The sequence below is a fragment of the Chrysemys picta genome, chromosome 23, assembly GCF_011386835.1.
Source record: "Chrysemys picta bellii isolate R12L10 chromosome 23, ASM1138683v2, whole genome shotgun sequence".
NCBI lineage: Eukaryota > Metazoa > Chordata > Testudines > Emydidae > Chrysemys > Chrysemys picta.
The window spans coordinates 7,856,402-7,873,868 of NC_088813.1; the positions used below are offsets into that span (position 1 = coordinate 7,856,402).

The 17,467-nt window shown below is 42.8% G+C and overlaps 1 protein-coding gene across 12 annotated transcripts in view; it reads left to right on the forward strand.

The window, feature by feature from the left end:
• LOC101947078 (lethal(3)malignant brain tumor-like protein 4) overlaps window positions 1-17,467 on the forward strand; it is a 76,019-nt gene that overhangs the window by 15,128 nt on the left and 43,424 nt on the right. For 8 of the 12 annotated variants that reach the window (XR_010594657.1, XR_006176118.2, XM_008168907.4 and 5 more), the window contains 8 exons: window positions 3,724-3,886; window positions 6,279-6,396; window positions 7,486-7,657; window positions 9,714-9,771; window positions 11,411-11,499; window positions 14,316-14,420; window positions 16,288-16,423; window positions 16,900-16,991. Coding sequence is in view for 10 of the 12 variants with exons in the window: in XM_008168907.4 (XP_008167129.1) it covers window positions 3,724-3,886; window positions 6,279-6,396; window positions 7,486-7,657; window positions 9,714-9,771; window positions 11,411-11,499; window positions 14,316-14,420; window positions 16,288-16,423; window positions 16,900-16,991 (933 nt within the window). In the remaining 2 variants the exon portion in view is untranslated. Of the gene's footprint in view, window positions 1-1,861; window positions 2,761-3,723; window positions 3,887-6,278; window positions 6,397-7,485; window positions 7,658-9,713; window positions 9,772-11,410; window positions 11,500-14,315; window positions 14,421-16,287; window positions 16,424-16,899; window positions 16,992-17,467 lie in introns of those variants that run through there. The other 4 variants (XM_024105842.3, XM_065577112.1, XM_042857336.2 and 1 more) reach the window with 3 other exon arrangements.

Sequence of the window (17,467 nt, forward strand, 5' to 3'; positions counted from 1 at the left end):
AATTGCAGTTTGGATAATTACTTTCTAATGGCTAACTTGTCTCCTGTATTCCCCTGTACTTTTATTTGGAGACATTATTCTTCACTTCCTAAAAGAAAACCTCTTGAGAAACATTGCTGTGTTCTCTTAAATAGCAGTTATATTCCTCTCCAGAGATGGCTGCATTTAATTGATTCTGGAATAACAGTGTGTGTAGTGTCTACAAAGCATGATGGGATCTATTCAGAACAATATAAATACAGGATTATCAAACACAAAGCTGAGGCCTCAGGTACCACAGTGACTGAGCGTGGTAAAAATGTCCAGGTTGTTCATTATTAACTGGCCTTGCAGGTGTGCGTCTCAGTGGTATGATCCAATAACAGGGTTTTGTTTTGTTTTCAGTGTCCAGTTCCCTTTTATTTTTTGCCTCTTTTTTTTTTCTCCCTCATGTACGTCAGAATTCTTGCATGTGGAGGGGAAAACAGCACAGTTATGTTTTTTGTAATGTCTACTTCTTTTGTCTCTTATTAAGGAGAGTGTTTTAAAAAATGTTCATGTGACTTTAGAGTTAGTGAATATGCTGTACTGGCAGCTCTGCCGATTGAAATCCTCTGTTTAACTAGAGAGCAGGTACAGTGCAGGGAGTAGCAGAATCAGTCACCCCATATACTAATGTGCCTTGTCCTTGATCAGTAAGAGTGAGAGTAGAGTTCAACTGCATGGCTCATTCAGTCTTCAGAGACTTCTAGCAAAGACACCAATTGTGGTGGTGGTTTTTCTGATACGAGTGCTCGTCCGCTGGAAAGTGAACTGATCTCCACCAATGCATGTGCTCTCAGGTGAGCCATCAGGTGGTAACCACCTTCTGTCACTACCGGCTTGGGCTGGATTCAAGTTGATGATTTTATATCTAAAAGGCTCTAGATATCTCAAGAATCTAGTCCCTTAATACAAGACTGCTTTAATATCCTTGCTTCCTTCAGTAGTTAGCTCTGCTGTTTAATGGGACATCAGAGCTCTGGTGAGGCTCCCCATTGTGACCTTTTGTTCACAGTACCGGTCTGTTACTATTATATGTGTTGCTGAGGAACCCTCAACCTGCAATCCATTTTCCACTACTGTTCTTCCACCATTTCAAGAAGGAGGTAGTGCCCTCATTAAACCGATGTAAAGACTCCTATAGAAAAGCCCCTCCAAATCCCATGTATATCATTACCATTTGTTTGGGGTGGGTTATCTTTGCTCTCAATTAAATAAAAATAATACTCTTGGTTACTTTGGGATTCAGGGGCAGAAATATGTTTCTTCTGGTGCAGCATCTTTGAAGCTGCGAGGAATACAGGCTGCAGCTCCAATGAGTGGGGAGAGGGTTTTGGGGAGAGCTTTTATAAGCTATGGGTGGAATTGAGTTAGCGATATGGTGAACAATAAGGGTGAAGGAGAGAAGGAAGACGATGCTTCTGTCAGTGGGCCTAAGAGGTCAGGGCTAGTGCTTTTGTGAACCTAGTTTGGTGCGGTGGAGGTTGGTTATGATTTTTAAGGAGTTATATACAACCTATATGCTAGTGCAGGGATCGGCAACCTTTGGCGCGTGGCCCGCCAGGGTAAGCACCCTGTCGGGCCGGGCCCATTTGTTTACCTGCCGCGTCCGCAGGTTTGGCCGATCGCGGCTCCCACTGGCCGTGGTTCCCTGCTCAAGGCCAATGGGGGCTACGGGAAGCAGCGCGGGACAAGGGATGTGCTGGTCGCCGCTTCCCGCAGCCCCCATTGGCCTGGAGCGGGGAACCGCAGCTAGTGGGAGCCGCGATCGTCCGAACCTGCGGACGCGGCAGGTAAACAAACCGGCCTGGCCCACCAGGAGGCTCACCCTGGCAGGCCGTGGGCCAAAGGTTGCCGATCCCTGTGCTAGTGTGAATGAAAACTCTGCCACAGAGTCTGCTAGCGTGAGTGACCTCTAGTAGTTTATTTCTCTTGTTGTTGGGTAGCCATCTCCATATTGCAGAGGATACTGAGATCGAGGGAATGGCAGTTAGTTTTTGTTGTATAATTAATTCCAAGATCATAAGAAAGTCATTCTTCCTTGTGGTGACCTTTGCATACATCCACTTGTAGACTGCGCTTAGTGGCTCTGTGCAGGAACTTGCTAGAAATGCAGTGTCTGCTTGGACCAAGCAAGCACCCTGCTAGGACCCCAGATATTTGAAACCAAGGTTGTAAGAATCCATGCGGTTCCCAGCTGCTTCAGCGCTTTCCTTTTCCATGGCTAGCTGTGAGTATAGACACCTTTGCTCTGCCTGGAAGGATTTTCTTGTTTGTTCACTTTTTGCCCAAATCTGATAGCTTGGTATAGTTATTGATAGTGTAGATAGTTTAGATAGATTTTAGATCATTCTTAACCAGTGATACAGTTTGGATTTCCAGAATGACTCAGTTTTGGTTCTGGGTTTGTATCCAATCCAGAGTTTAAAGGCCCAGAGAAATTGTGTTTAAGTACCGTAGTATGCGTTGTTTTCTTCCAGCTTCCGAGAGTTATAAGCCCATATCTGCTGTTATCTGTTCCTCAGGGGGAGCTGATCCCGGGACTGTTGTTCTGCATGCCGGATCTTTATACCTTGAGCTTGAAAAGACAGTCTCCAGTCTGTCCTGAGGAGGCGGCTCTGTGAGCTAGACTGTCTGATCCACCTTTGGGTCAGTACCCCATTCCAGTGAAGGGATCTCTCCTATTTGTTAGACTTCTACAAGTAGGATTTTTCAGAGGCCACCCTGAAGAAAGAAGAAGTAAGTTACCACCCAGTAGCTGTAGTTCTTCAGTAATGTTGCCTCTGTATATTGCCACATTCCTCCCATCTTCCTGTGAAGTTCATTTGCCGAAGGAACTGATGGGATTGAGAACTGCATGGTCCCTTATAACTCTAACTCCAAATACACCTCTACCCTGATATAGCGCGACCCAATATAACATGAATTTGGATATAACGCGGTAAAGCAGTGCTCTGGTTTCACCTATAATGCGGTAAGATTTTTTGGCTCCCGAGGACAGCGTTATATCGGGGTAGAGATGTACTTAGTGCTGTGAAGGACCATGTGTGCAATCCCCGCTGATGCTGCATTTGTGGAAGGTTCCCAATGCTCAAAGATATGGTAGGGAGTGTGTGTGTGTGTGGGGGGGGAGAGGTTGGGTTGGTTGTATGGGGGGCAGAGGCGGCTTATCCTACAGGTGTGTGTGGTACTCTCCAAAGAACTGCAGTTACTGGTAAGTAACCTCTTTCTTAACAGTTCCTACTTGCTAGAAGATTTTTAGGTGGGTTGCTACTGTTGTCTATTTATTCATCATAGGCTAATCCTGAACTCAGAACAGGGATTCTGGCCAAGTTGCCGATCTCTTTCAGAGGGCAGATAAGTGGCTCCATTTGTTTCCTAGAAATGCTGTCGGTTTGAATTACATAAAAGGAAAAAATCTGAAGCACACAAGAATAAACGTCGTTTTTCTGTATTAACAGTGAAGCAGATCAATAGCTTTTTTTTATGAGACCACCACTGAACAGGCATTTCCTGGGGAAATAGGATTTTTTTGTGACACCGTGTTGTATGGAAAGCAATTTCTCTTGCCAATGGCGCTTTTTGTCCTAGCTCTGCTTACATATTGAATCTCATGCACGATCATTCCCCCTTTGAAGCCTGTCTGCTGCTGTTTAGTTTGCTTGTCTTCTTTAGCCGCTTTCTTTCTTTTGTTACCTGCAGTTCCGTTTAAGTGAGTTTGGAACATTAGAAATCATTACTGAAGCAGAAGCCATAAAAACTCTCTTGGCTCCAGCAATAAATGCCAGCATAGCCGGCCTTAACCTTGGTGCTTCCACTCCGGCTGCTACCAACACCACTGCTGCCTCTGATGCTGATTCTGAAGGTGAGCTTTGTGCACTGCCGAGGGACCAAATACACAGCTTGATAGGACGCTGGAACCCCATGAAGCGCTTCCTGTAGCAATACAGTGCTTGCTGGCATGAGCTGTGTGGTGGTGGTGATTGATTGTAGTGAATCACTGTATGTTTTTAAATATATATACCTATTTTAAAGTATTTTGAATGGATTTAGTTCCCATATAATCATAATAATATTTAGTGCTTATCTAGCATCCTTCATCTGAAGATCTCAAAGCACTTTATAAAGGTGGGGTAAGACACTGGGCGAGATCTTTGTCAAGCACCCACTCAAAGCATGTCTCAGTTGCAACAGCCACCAAGAGTTCGTTCTTGCAGACGGGGATCACTGGAGTGCCTGGTGATTCCTTTGCCTTGGACACACACCTCATGTTGGGGTGGAGCAGGAGTGGATATCCTACCACTGCGCCAGCCAGAGATTCCCTGTGCCGTTGGAATCCTCCGGTAGCCAGCTGAGCTGGCTTTGTGCTTGCTTGTGCTAATTCTGTCTTGGAAAGCAGGGCCAGGATCTCGCCCATTATCCGTGCAGGAGACTCACTCTGGAAACTTGTGCCTCTAGCATGAATCATGTGGAAACAATCCTTAGCTCTAAGAATTTTGGATCCCTGAGGCTACAATAATCCAACTCAAGGGAACTGCCCTAGTGAGCAAAAGGTACCTCAGGCACCAGGAACATTTCAGGTCGTTCCTTTCAGACCTGCTCCTCCCCCAGGAGCTGCTGCCCAGCAGTTCCAACCAATGCAGCTGCTGTAGCCCTTTTGGGTCTAGGCTTGTGTCTTGTCCTCAGCCCCAGGTGGTGTGCATTGAGCTTGCTAAGTCCAGTAGCGTATCTTCCTTCGGCTCTTATTGTTTAGAGGCAGTTTGAGACTTGGTCACCACATCGAGTCGCTTCCTGGTCATGCCTTGGGATCCTGAAAGTGGTGATGGGAGGCTGAAGGCTGGGGTTAGGGCTCCTGGCACGAAGTCCTGTGGCAGGCCCTGCATCACAGGATCGTGTGTAAAATGTGTCCCAGCTTGGTGCTATGGAGCCCCTGGTGTATCAGCCTCCCTTGGTGCTAGGGAGCGGCTTTTGCACTAGCACCTTGGAGCAGTTCAAGGCCTGTCACTGCCTTGGAGCACGTAGGAACAGCATGGTGCATAAGCTCACCTCAGAGTCAGTCCCCATGTTCGCAAGACATACTGTCTCCAGCACTGCAGGGAAACTCTGACATGTTCTTCTACCAGCACTTCTGGTAGCAAAATGCCTAGTAAGATCAAGAGAGATGGAAGACCATACATTCAGATATACCCATCCTGGCTTTATTGGGGGTGCATCTCTTCCCTGTCACAGAGAGACTAGAAGGTGTTTTTCCATCAGGCTAAGAATCTGGTCTTGGATGATGACTCAGCACTAAGACAGCCTTGCTCCGCTTTAACCCAAGAACGCTCCCCCGATGGTGTGTCTTTCTACAGAGCAGAGCTCTGCAGGCATAGCCAGTTATATAAGTGTTCTTCCTTACCTGCCTTCCCCATGTCTTGAATCAGCAAGTCCTCAAGGGTAGATGGAAAGGGCTCAGGATGTAGTACAAATGGACTCTCTCTGCCGAACTCCAACCCAATCCATCTGGCGTCTGTATTGGCCTATCTGAGGCATCAAATATAAACCATATTTTTCGGTCTTCCAGCAGGATATTACAAGCCTTGGTGAGTGGGGGCCAGGGAAGAATTGAAATAGTACAGATTACTTGACAATTTGTTTTTTTTAGCATCTGAGGCCACGTTTTAGCAAACTGTGTCAAAACAGTCAATTGTGAGCCCAAAATATGCAGCTACGCTTATGTTAGGTATAGTAGATTGCACCCAGCCCACATGTATGCCCAAGTGCATAATTTGTGAATAAAATTACTTTGTTATAGATGAACAAAATGTGCATTACTTTGATGCTAAGTTTTGGAAATAAGGACTTTGTGTTTTCTAATGTGATATTGGATTAGGATTTAATTTACATTAGGAAGAACAAAATTTGCACTTGTCTCGAAGATATAGGGGCACTTTAAAAAAAAAAGTCTTCTAATTGGACCCTGGTAAGGTTAGAGCCTTGAGATTTAATTCTTCTTTGACACCTTTACAGGGGAGCATGAGTTTCCCTGATATTAAAATATCACAACTTCTGTAGATCTGAGTGGTTTGGGCTTTAATGACAGAAAACACTCTCTTTAAATACCAGATCAGAGATAATAATTACCTCCCTGTGTGAGGCTTAGTTAATGAAAGTTTATAAAGGGCGTTGGGAGAGCTCCTTGAATGAGACTGAGAGGCGATACATTTAAAAACTTTACAACTTTTTCTTTAATCATTGTCCTCATTCCTCTTCTGCAGAGCCCAAAGACAACGCGCCTAGTTCTGACCTCTCAGCCTGTGAAAACTGGGGGCAAATGGACTGCTTGGAGAATGGGAAGTTTTGTACTCGAACCTGCTCTCAGCAGCATAAAGACCAGTAAGAAACCTCACATCATTTTTCCGTTTAATGAGAATTTAGCATCGGTGGAAGGTGTTGCAGTGACAGCAATAAATCAACAGAGCGGGTATCAGCACAGCACGGGCAGCAGCAGTGCAAAGCCTACTGATCAGCCTAGTCCTGTCCTGAAGGTACCATCTATAAAGAAGAGAAGAGAGTTCGCTCTCCGGGACTTCAGCAAAGAGGTCAATTAGTGCCAACTGCTCAAGTCTGGCTGCATTGCCACTGTGTGTGCTGCACCTGGTCAGGAGATAAATGCAGGATTTAAGCCTCCCGGCCTGTCAATCTGACATTTCCCATGAAGAAGGATGGTCTGTTGGTTAGGGCATTAGGCTGGGACTTGGGAGACCCAGGTCATCTCCCTGCTATGCCACAGATTTCCGATGTGACCTCGAGCAAGTCATTTAGTCTTTCTATGCCTCAGTGGTCCAGCTGTAAGACCGAGCTAACAGCACTTTCCTATGTTACCGAGGTATCGTGAGGGTAAATACATTACAGATTGTGAGGCGCTCAGATACTGGGGTAACAAGGCCATATAAGTAGAATTGGCAGAATTTGATTTTTGTAATTTCAACAGGTTTATTTTTAAGCATTTTCTTAGATTTTTTTTATCTATTTAAATTTTCACAGTTCCGCAAAATTATAGAGGGGTGTCGGATAATAATTTTATGACAGTAGATGCTGAGATTCAAAAAGTTAAAGCTTTGTAACTGTTAAAACACAGTCAACATCACATATCAAAATAAATATAGTAAATATCCTTCAAGCAAACACTAATAAGGTTTCAGACAGCATTTTTCTTACTTTGCCTATCTGTAAATTTAGATTATTATCGATGAAAAATCTTTTAGTTGATTTATATGTGTACAGTGAAATCACTGTTTGCACACATGTACTGATAAAAATCTAATCTTTCCACACCTATATAAGTATCTAAGATCAATAGAAAATCTGGCTCTTCCCACAAATATTAAATTCACTTCTTATTTGCCAGCCAAGCCCTACACACAGCCAGCCATACACTGGTTATAGAACGGGTTTTTTATTTTAAATTGTGGCTGTTTGCAGTGACTCTAAAGACATCCAAGCTGATTGCAGAAACAGAATAAGCAGCAGAAACCTTAACGTCAGCATTGGCTGCCAGGTTAATGAGGCTGACAGACCCCTCAAGCGACTCCGAAGGAAGAGGAAACTTCTTCTGGATTCTGAGGATGAGGACGAAAATATAGATGATGATGAGGTAAACGAGATTGATGTGCACTTTTGTTTGAATGGAATTGTAACAAGGTTCCTTGTCAATATACAAAGAAAATCAAATCAAAGGGTGTATTCTATGTACACCGGTGGGCTCCGTGAATCTTTCAGACTTGAGTCTGATCTCATTACGCTGGTGTAAATCGGGAATATCTCCACTGAAATCAGGGGAGTTATATTAGTGAAAAACTGACAAGAGGTCGCAATTGAGTTTTTAGACTATAATTTGTCCACACCTACAGTGCCAGAGGGGTACAGAGTTCTTTACAGTAGTAAAAATAAATACATGGCGAGGTCCCTGTACCTAAGAATACAATCTAAAGCCACATTACAGAAAACTATACTATCAGCATTTGAAACAGACAGTGGAACTTCAGGTCAGTGTTACACGTGCATTAGATGTGCTATCTGCAAACCTTTCTGTACATTAAAATATCTAGAGACTAATAGTGGGAAAACAAAAATATCCCAGCAGTGTTGAAAAAACTGTAGTGTGCCTGAAGTCACAGGTGAAATAAATCGCTGATATTTTTTGTCTGAGAAAATTGCATCTCTTTACCACCAAATCCCTCAGTCTTTTCAAACTTAGGAGTTGCACTGCATGGTTTTCTTCTTGTCCTTCAAAACACTGCAAAACAGTTTCTGCGGCATGACTTGTCCGTTACGAAGGCACTTTCACCAAAGCATGGGAAGGTCGATACCCCCATCCTCTGAGTGCTTGTGACCTCTGCTTGCTGGTCAAGTATATACTCCTGTATCTTGTTGATCAAGGGAAAGAAGCCGTTCACATGATCTGTCTGGGGATTGGTCCTGCTTTGAGCAGGGGGTTGGACTAGATGACCTCCTGAGGTCCCTTCCAACCCTGAGATTCTATGATTCTATGATTCTGTGATTAGGGTTCATAAAACTAGAACTCCTCTGTTTGAAAGGTCCATACTCTGCTATTTGATATGCAGGCTGCCATGTCCGAGTGTTTTTATTTGTATTCATGTGTTTTGCTTGTTCTGTAACACTGAGCTCAGCTGGAGCAGTTACTGGTGACACAGGCTGAAGTTTCTAATGTTGCGTACAGTTTAACTTATCCCATAGTTCAGCTGTTATCTGAGGGATTGTACGCAAAACGTCAGAACTACTTTCCTTCTTCCATCTCTCCCTTCCTCTTCCCCTGCCCCCATTTAAAAAAAAAAACGTTTAAAGGGCGTGGGGCATATTTTGGCTCTGATTTTCAATTTCTGCCTTTCTTGCTTTGCTTCAAGAAGTGACAACCCTGGCTGAACTAACATGATGTTAAGTATCAGAGGGGTAGCCGTGTTAGTCTGAATCTGTAAAAAGCAACAGAGGGTCCTGTGGCACCTTTGAGACTAACCGAAGTACTGGGAGCATAAGCTTTCGTGGGCAAGAACCTCACTTCAGACTTGCATCTGAAGAAGTGAGGTTCTTGCCCACGAAAGCTTATGCTCCCAGTACTTCGGTTAGTCTCAAAGGTGCCACAGGACCCTCTGTTGCTTTTAACATGATGTTAGTATTTCTTCTTTGTAGTTTACAAGTTATCGGACATAATCTGTGACGTTTAAAGACAAAATACAGTTTCTTGAGGTGTCTTTGTGACAGCAGTTACTCGGAACCTCTATTTCCTTCAGTGGCTGGTGAAATATCCTTTCTGTGTATCCACGCACTAGCATAGATGGACACACATTTGTGTGAATATAACGTGTTGCTTATTGCTGCAAATCCTGCAGTGCAGACAATGAATCCAATCCACTACAATAGAGAGTTCAGTCTTTATTATACCATGCGACTTACTTAAATGATCTTTGGTGGAAACAATTTGTAAAGCACTTTGCGATTCTTTAGGGTAAATGTAGCTGTATATGTAAGATCCTGCTATTACTGTAATGCACTCACAGGTTTGATTTAAGAAGAATATTTCTGTTAGTAACATGTTACATCTTTATCATACCTACGTTGTGAAATGACCACTCGGGGGGAGACAACAATATGGCTAAACTTTTTTTTTTTTTTTAAATCATGTCTGTGTCTAGGAGAAGAATAAATCAAATAATATGAAAAGCCGCAGAAATACTAAACCTCTAAAACAAGGTGAGCTGAGCTCATGGTTTCTTTTCTTATTGTTTGCAAACTTTACCAGCTGTTACAAAATGGATCATAGTGAACAGAAAAAACAAGGTCAGCGGAGGGTGTCATGAGGAGAGAGAAAACTTGTTCACCTTAGCCTCTAAGGATAGAACAAGAAGCAATGGGTTTAAACTGCAGCAAGGGAGGTCTAGGTTGGACATTAGGAAAAAGTTCCTAACTGTCAGGGTGGTTAAACACTGAAATAAACTGCCTAGGGAGGTTGTGGAATCTCCATCTCTGGAGATATTTAAGAGTAGGTAGATAAATGTCTATCAGGGATGGTCTAGACAGTATTTGGTCCTGCCATGCAGGCAGGGGACTGGACTCGATGACCTCTCGAGGTCCCTTCCAGTCTTAGAATCTATGAATCTATGGAGCTCATTCCGCGTTCAGAGTAATAGTTACCTTTGTTAGGCACCTATTCCATGTCTCGTACATCAGCCTTCTGCAGTGTATCGGATGGAATAGGACAGGGTCTTGCCTCCGTGTTTGGCACAATATAAGAACCTAGAAAGAGTGGGCCTGATCCAAAGCCCATTGAAGTCAGTAGGAGTCTTTTCCCATTGATTTCAATGAGCTTTAGATCACATCTGTACGCAGCAAATTCTGAATAGAAGATGTAATGTAAATAAAGAGGGAATTGTTTACAGACTTTGAAGGTAATGGGTTTGAGATTTATTACACACTTGAAGGGAGATAATTTGGGGTAATTTTTAATATCCATTTAAAATGTAACTTTTTCTTCTTTGTTAGTGTGGTTCTACTAGCCTGAATCCAGACACCTGCTTTGGGATCGTATTCACTATCCATGTACTAATATATTTGCTAAACAGAAGTTTGTTTGGTTTTTCATTTGGTTCATTTTGAGTTTGTTTTCAGCTGCTGTTGTGTACCTTTCCTGTGCTAATGTTAGTTTGAGCCCCACCCTTATTCATGCTCCGAGATATTGGATGGAGAAATTCCTTTCCTCCTTTTGAAGTTCCCGTTCTAGGGTTGTCCCAACTTTGCAGCACCAACACTCCAGTGGCAACTTGCCAACTGCCTGTGTGCCACAACTAATTGGCATATAATTTAACATAATTTTTTCTAATGAAAAATAGATACAGTCAAACTATTGCCTGGGGTTGTATTTTCCTCAAGATGGGTAGCTTCTTAGTGTAGCTCACCAGCAATTGAAAGTGTTGGGGGGGAGGGATAGCTCAGTGGTTTGAGCATTGGCCTGCTAAACTCATGGTTTTGAGTTCAATCTGTGAGGGGGCCATTTAGGGAACTGGGGTAAAAATCTGTCTGGGGATTAGTCCTGCTTTGAGCAGGGGGTTGGACTAGATGACCTCCTGAGGTCCTTTCCAACCCTGTGATTCTATGATGGGGATAGCAGTCACCAGATGTGTTTGGCCCCCTGACCGAGCTTTGAGCTCCTCCAAGGCTCTTGTTACCTGCTCTTTAAGCATCAAGGAGGGCTGGGCTGGCATCTGGATCTGCTCCAGATGGTGGTAGTGGCCGTTTAGTGAGTGGGAAGGAAAGGGAGAAGACGGCTGCTCTCCATTCAGCATTCTGTCCTCCATGAGATAAGTGTTATCTCTTTCTGTTTTTGATTATTCAGTTGTTCCTGGAAAGAAGACGGTGTGGAACTGGGTTTCTTACTTGGAAGAGGAACAGATGCCAGCTGCTCCCCTAAAACTGTTCAAAGAGGTTGGCAGCCCCTTGGATGCTTTTTCTGCTTTGATAATTCCTCATGCAGCATCACTGAATTATTAACCCCTTGGTGCCAGAATAGGAGACTTCCCTGACACCACTAGTTGCAAGTAGTGCTTGGGTTGCTATAAGCAAGTAGCATAAAAATGTTGACTTCCAGCACCATAAGTGGTGTAAAAAAAAAAAAAAAAAACCCGCTATGCATCTTCTACGGAGGCTGTGTGTTCTGGTGGTTAGAGGGAGGGGACTTGTCAGGACTCCTGTGTTCTATTTCCAGCTGTAATGCTGACATTGCTGCATTGCAATAATAATATTTTGCACTTAAAGCACTCTTCATTTGTAGATCTCACAGACCTTTGCAAAAGGGAGCAAGCATTGTTATCCCCACTTTCACTTTACAAATGGGAAAACTGAGATACAGAGAGGTGTTAAGTGGCTTTCCCAAGGACACGCAGCGCGTCAAGAATAGAACCCCACAGCTGCAGATTGAACAAGTCATGCAACCTCCCTGCCTCAGTTTCCCTACCTGTAAAATGAATAAAGCTGGTCAGCAGTTTTTTGACTCAACATTTTTTAATTGAAAAATGCCAGTGAATCACAACAAACTTTTTGTGGAAAGAACTGATTTCAACAAATTTACCGTTCAAAAACATTTGGAGGGATAAAAAGTTTTGAAGTTGAAGCATTTCATTTTGACACTTAACAAATACAAAATTGCAGATTTTTGGTTCAGACAGACATATTTTAAAAGTTAGTTAATTCAATTTGAGTAAGTAAATAAATAAATAAAAAGCAGTCAAAATCAGAACGAAATGTTTTGCTTGACCTGAACAAAAAATACTTTTGGATTTTTGGTTTGTGAAAATTTTTGAGAATTTTGACTTTTTGTCCCAATTCAGGACAGGGAAAATTTTTGAAATCTCAAAAAATTTTGTGGGACAAGAAAATTGTTTCCCATACTAAAAACAAATATAATAATGTACCTTCCCTCATGGAAGGGGTGTGCAGCTCAATTAGTTAATGCTTGTAAAACAATTTTTGATTCTCTGAAAAGTAGTATAAAGGGGCAAAATATTACGACTGAAGTTAATTCAGGGGAGGAAGAGTTAATTCTCTAGATTTCCGATATGATTGGCTAATATTTGATTTGTTTTAAATCTCTTATTTTTCTTTTAAGGCAACAGTGGGATCAGGTGACATTTACACACCCTTTATAGTCCTTGCACTTAATCTTGGCCACAAATAATGTTCTAGTCTGCTTCAACTAGTTATGAGTAAATCAGCTATGAGCAGATCAATCGCATTGCAGAGGGGCAGTTTAGTATCTTTTTATATGTCCTGCCAATGACTGGTGGTTGTGTGATGCTGATTTTAGCCTTACTAATTAAAACACTGTTAAAATGAATTGGATCCTTGAATCTTGGACTGTTATAGATTATCTTATTAAGAGGCAATCATTACAAGTGAGGGTAGAAGTAGCGTCCACTTGCTGTGTCTAAATAAGAGTACAGCGAACTTGGATATGGTGAAACTTTATCTATAGGCCCTGACCCCACAGGGTGCTGAGCTCCCACAAATCCCACCGACTTTGTTGGCAGTAGAGGGTATTCAGCAACTTGTAGGACTGAGACCACCATAAAGTGAAAGGAAAATATTTTAAGGTTTCACTGTATTGCAGTAAGCTGTTTGCAGTTCCAGTTATAGAGAACTTATTCTTTAGGCTTATCTATAATTGAAAGTTAATTCGGATTGAGGTTGGATGTGAATTTAGAGTGCAAAAACTATTCCCGAATAACTGCATGTGCGGACACTTTTTTTTCAAAGTGGATTAAGCTAAACCAGAATAAGGCACTCTTATTCCAGAATAGGAACATCCACACATGGAGTTATTCCAGAGCACATATTCCTGAATAACTCCATGTGTAGACAAGCCCTAAAGAATGAATGTGCTCTGTTCAGGGCCGGCTCCAGGGATCAGCTAAGGAAGCAGGTGCTTGGGGCAGCCAATACAAAGGGGTGGCACTCCGTCTGCTATTGGGGCGGCAGGCACGTCCGGGTCTGCGGTGGGAATTCAGCAGTCCCTCAGTACCTCTCTTCCTCTTTGAACTGCCGCTGAAGTGCCGCTGAAGAGGAAGAGAGGGAGTGAAGGACCCGCTGCCGAACTGCCCCCGAAGAATGGAGCAGCGCGATTGAGCTGCCGCCGATCGGCTTTTTTTTTTTTTTCCCCCACCGCTTGGGGCAACAGAAAACCTGGAGCCAGTCCTGGCTTTGTTGGGATAATGACTGTAGTACGGACCCAATCCTGAAACAGCCAAAAGTCCCCAATGGTTTTGCCTGTGGCAGGCCTTCCTGATTGGGCCCTATAAAAGGGGTCCTTTGTGTACAAATTAAACTTGCCTTGGAACATTTTAAAAGATTTGCTGGTACCTGTAGTTAATTAAAACAGACTTCCAAGTTTGTTCTTAAAAAAATCTGATACTTTGACAGTGAGTGTTTAGAATGTCATCTGCAGATATATTAGGGACACATGATGATGCTATTTTTGATCCATATAACTGTGCTTGACCATTGGACATCACTTCTCATTTTAAAAGGGATCCAGAACAGGAAACAACTGAGGGCACCTGCATCCAGTCATGGGAAACCATTCAAAATTATGCAAGGTTAACACTGAAGTGATTTCTAGTGATGATAGTTTTTGCTAAACTAGAAAACCAGAAGTCTTTAGTGTTTCTGGTGACTATTCTGAAATAGGTTGTCTCTCTAAAAGTGAAATACAATTTTTTTCCCCTCCAACGTTAATTTCCCCACAGTATCAATCCTTCCCACAAACTAGGAATGGATTTAAAGTTGGAATGAAGTTAGAGGGACTGGATCCTGGACACCCATCTTTATTTTGTGTCCTCACCATTGCTGAGGTAATTGTTTTTCCTGGATTTGATTTCTTTTTCATTAGAAAACAACATCAGAAGTCTAAGGAGGACTTGTTAAAGAAATAATCTTTTAGATTGTTTTTAAAAAAAAAAAATAAGTGAAGTAATGTAAGGGTTGGGAGAAGTTTGAGCTGAAAGCTAAAGGAACGTAGTTGAGGATTTAAATTTGGGATCATATCCTTCAGCTGTTACGTAAATAATTCTAACTCAAGTGCGTACCTGTAAGGGGCACACCCTCACCTTAATAGAGGGGAAGCGAATGAGCTTCTCTGGACTCAGCCAGCACTAACCGGTCTGTAGACCTGGTTTGACAAGAGTAATTGAACATGGGTGAGGCCTCATTTTGTGGGAAACAGGTTCAGGGAGGTAAATGGATCAGCAGGCTGGAAACAGAATGTCTATACTAGCTCAAATTAGGGGGAACAACCAGGGAACCATTTACAATGGACACAATAACAATGGATAAAATAAGCCAACGCAGACACACCTACAAGGTTTGCTCTGCCTGGCAGGGGTGGAAGCTGAAAAGGGGAAATCCTGCCACAGCAAGGGGTGGCAGTTAGGCTATGCCTCAGAGAGGACTGACTACAGGAATAGATCAGTGAAGAGGAAGATAGTCGGGGACCCTGCCGCTCCTGAAACTGTATAGACCAGGTGCTGAGTAGGGTTACTGAATCATAGAATATCAGGGTTGGAAGGGACCTCATCTAGTCCAACCCCCTGCTCAAAGCAGGACCAATCCCCTGACAGATTTTTGTCCCAGATCCCTAAATGGCCTTCCTCAAGGATTGAACTCACAACCCCTGGGTTTAGCAGGCCAATGCTCAAACCACTGAGCTATCCCTCCCTGAGGGCCTAAAGATGGCCCCTAGCCCTGATCAAGAATGCTAAAGCCAGCAGATAAGCAGACCCACAAAAGGGTGATGGAGAAACTGCCTAAGAGATTGAATACTTTTTTTTTTTTTTAACTTTAATTCTCCTGGTCCCCAGGCAGGGAGAGGGAAAGGCTCCTTTTCCTTTATTTGTTTGAAGGAACTCTTGTATACCACAAGCAGGGGGAGAACTCTGTGAGAGCCAGAGAAGAGATGTAGCCCCAGACTGTGGTCCAAGAGGGCTTCCCCCACCACAGTTCCCCAGTCAAGCCCAGTGGATTGAAATGGGCAAGGATTTCAAAACCAGGCCTTAAGGCTTCGTAAAACCTATACGAATAGAATTGTTTTCATAGTGTCTTTTTAAATCATTGAAAAACTGGGTTGGGTTGGGTTGGACCCTCTGCAGTTCCCTGCAGTATGTGCAACCCAAAACATTGCAATGTAGGGCTACAATATGAGAACAAGAAAATGAAACTGACAAGTCTTATTTTACATTTTCCAAACTGCGGGCAAGTCTACGCTACAGCACTACATCGGCGCAGCAGCTGTGCCATTGTAGCATGTCTGGTGAAGACACACTATGCCGACGGGAGAGCGCTCTGCTGTCGGCATAATTACTCCACTTTGACAAGAAGTGGAAGCTATGTCGGCGGGAGAGTGTCTCGCACTGACACAGCGCAGGTGTGGACAGTGTGAAACTTAAGTCGCTTCACGGGGGTGAGGCTTCTTCACACCTCTGAGTGACGTACGTTAGATTGACTTAAATGGTAGCGTAGACCAGCCCTGAGTGTGATGGGAAAAATAAGCAAACAGCATAAATGGAAAAAGTTAAAACTGAATTTTCTAAAGGAAATTCGTTTTTTAAAGGTCCTTTCAGTTTTACAAACCCAAAGGGAAGAGAGTTATTGGCTTTTAAAAATAGTATTTTTATGTCGCTTGTCAATGTCCATTTAAGATAATACAATCTCTTGTGCTTGTAGGTGCAGGGATACAGGATGCGGTTACATTTTGATGGTTATTCTGAGTACTATGACTTCTGGGTTAATGCTGACTCTCCAGATATCCACCCTGTTGGCTGGTGTGAAAAGACAGGTCACAAGCTGCTCTCTCCGAAAGGTACGTGGAGAAATAAACCTGTACAAGAAGCAACACATTTTGCTGTGAACTGGCTGCCCTTAGTGTCCATGTTTTGTTTCATGTCAAACCCACTTTGAATGATTTGAAGTGTGAAGATAATTGCCAGAAGAGCAAACCAATTTCTTACTGATATTCCCAGTATTTGGCATTGTTAGTCAAAGTAATTAGTAACTCTTTATTAAGTGAGCATGAAAATCAATGAATATCTTTGTTCACAACTTACGCTTTCTTTCTTGCGTTCCATTTCCTAGAAACATTTGCAGTTTCAGATTAATGATTAGACAGTGCAGTAAAAGAGGGAGTAATGTGTTAACTGAAAGGCCTAACCCTTGAAGCTTGTACAAGGGCAGGTATCATGCAAAGTTCAAATCCTTCTCTAGGTTATTTCCATTTTTGAAAAACCAATCTGAATACAGCAGGAACAATGTAAAACAATCTCTGATCTCTTTTTCTAGGTTACAAGGAAGGGGAATTTAATTGGGTTTTGTATTTGAAGAACTGCAAAGCTCAAGCAGCCCCGAAAAACCTTTTCAAGACCCTCAGCACAGTAAGTGGTGGCATCGGGTATAATGTCTTTTAAAATACGACTGATATTAAGTAAGCACTGCCTAAAACGTTGGCCAGAATATAAACGTGTCCTTTTTATATGCTCAGGACAGAAGCTGTAACACTAAAGAACTTGGTGGAGTCATATGGGAGCAGTTTCTCACAGCAATTTATTTGTAGGATGAGAAACCAGAGTAATTTTCTTACTTCTCCACCCCAAGCCCCCCCAACGTTCACTAACTTCCCAGTCAGAGACTGTATATTTGCCCTCCTCCGCCTTGATCTCTTTTCTGTTGATTTACATTAGCATTAGTTAAATACATTGTAACACTCTGGTTTTGCTTGCGGCCTCAGCTTCTAGATGTTTGTGATACTTCCCTGGACTCTAAGAATCTCACAAGTCCTGTTTATCCAGCACCATACACAAAGGTGTTCAGCCCTGTACATATCTCTGTTTGTAGTGTCCTTATAGCTGTG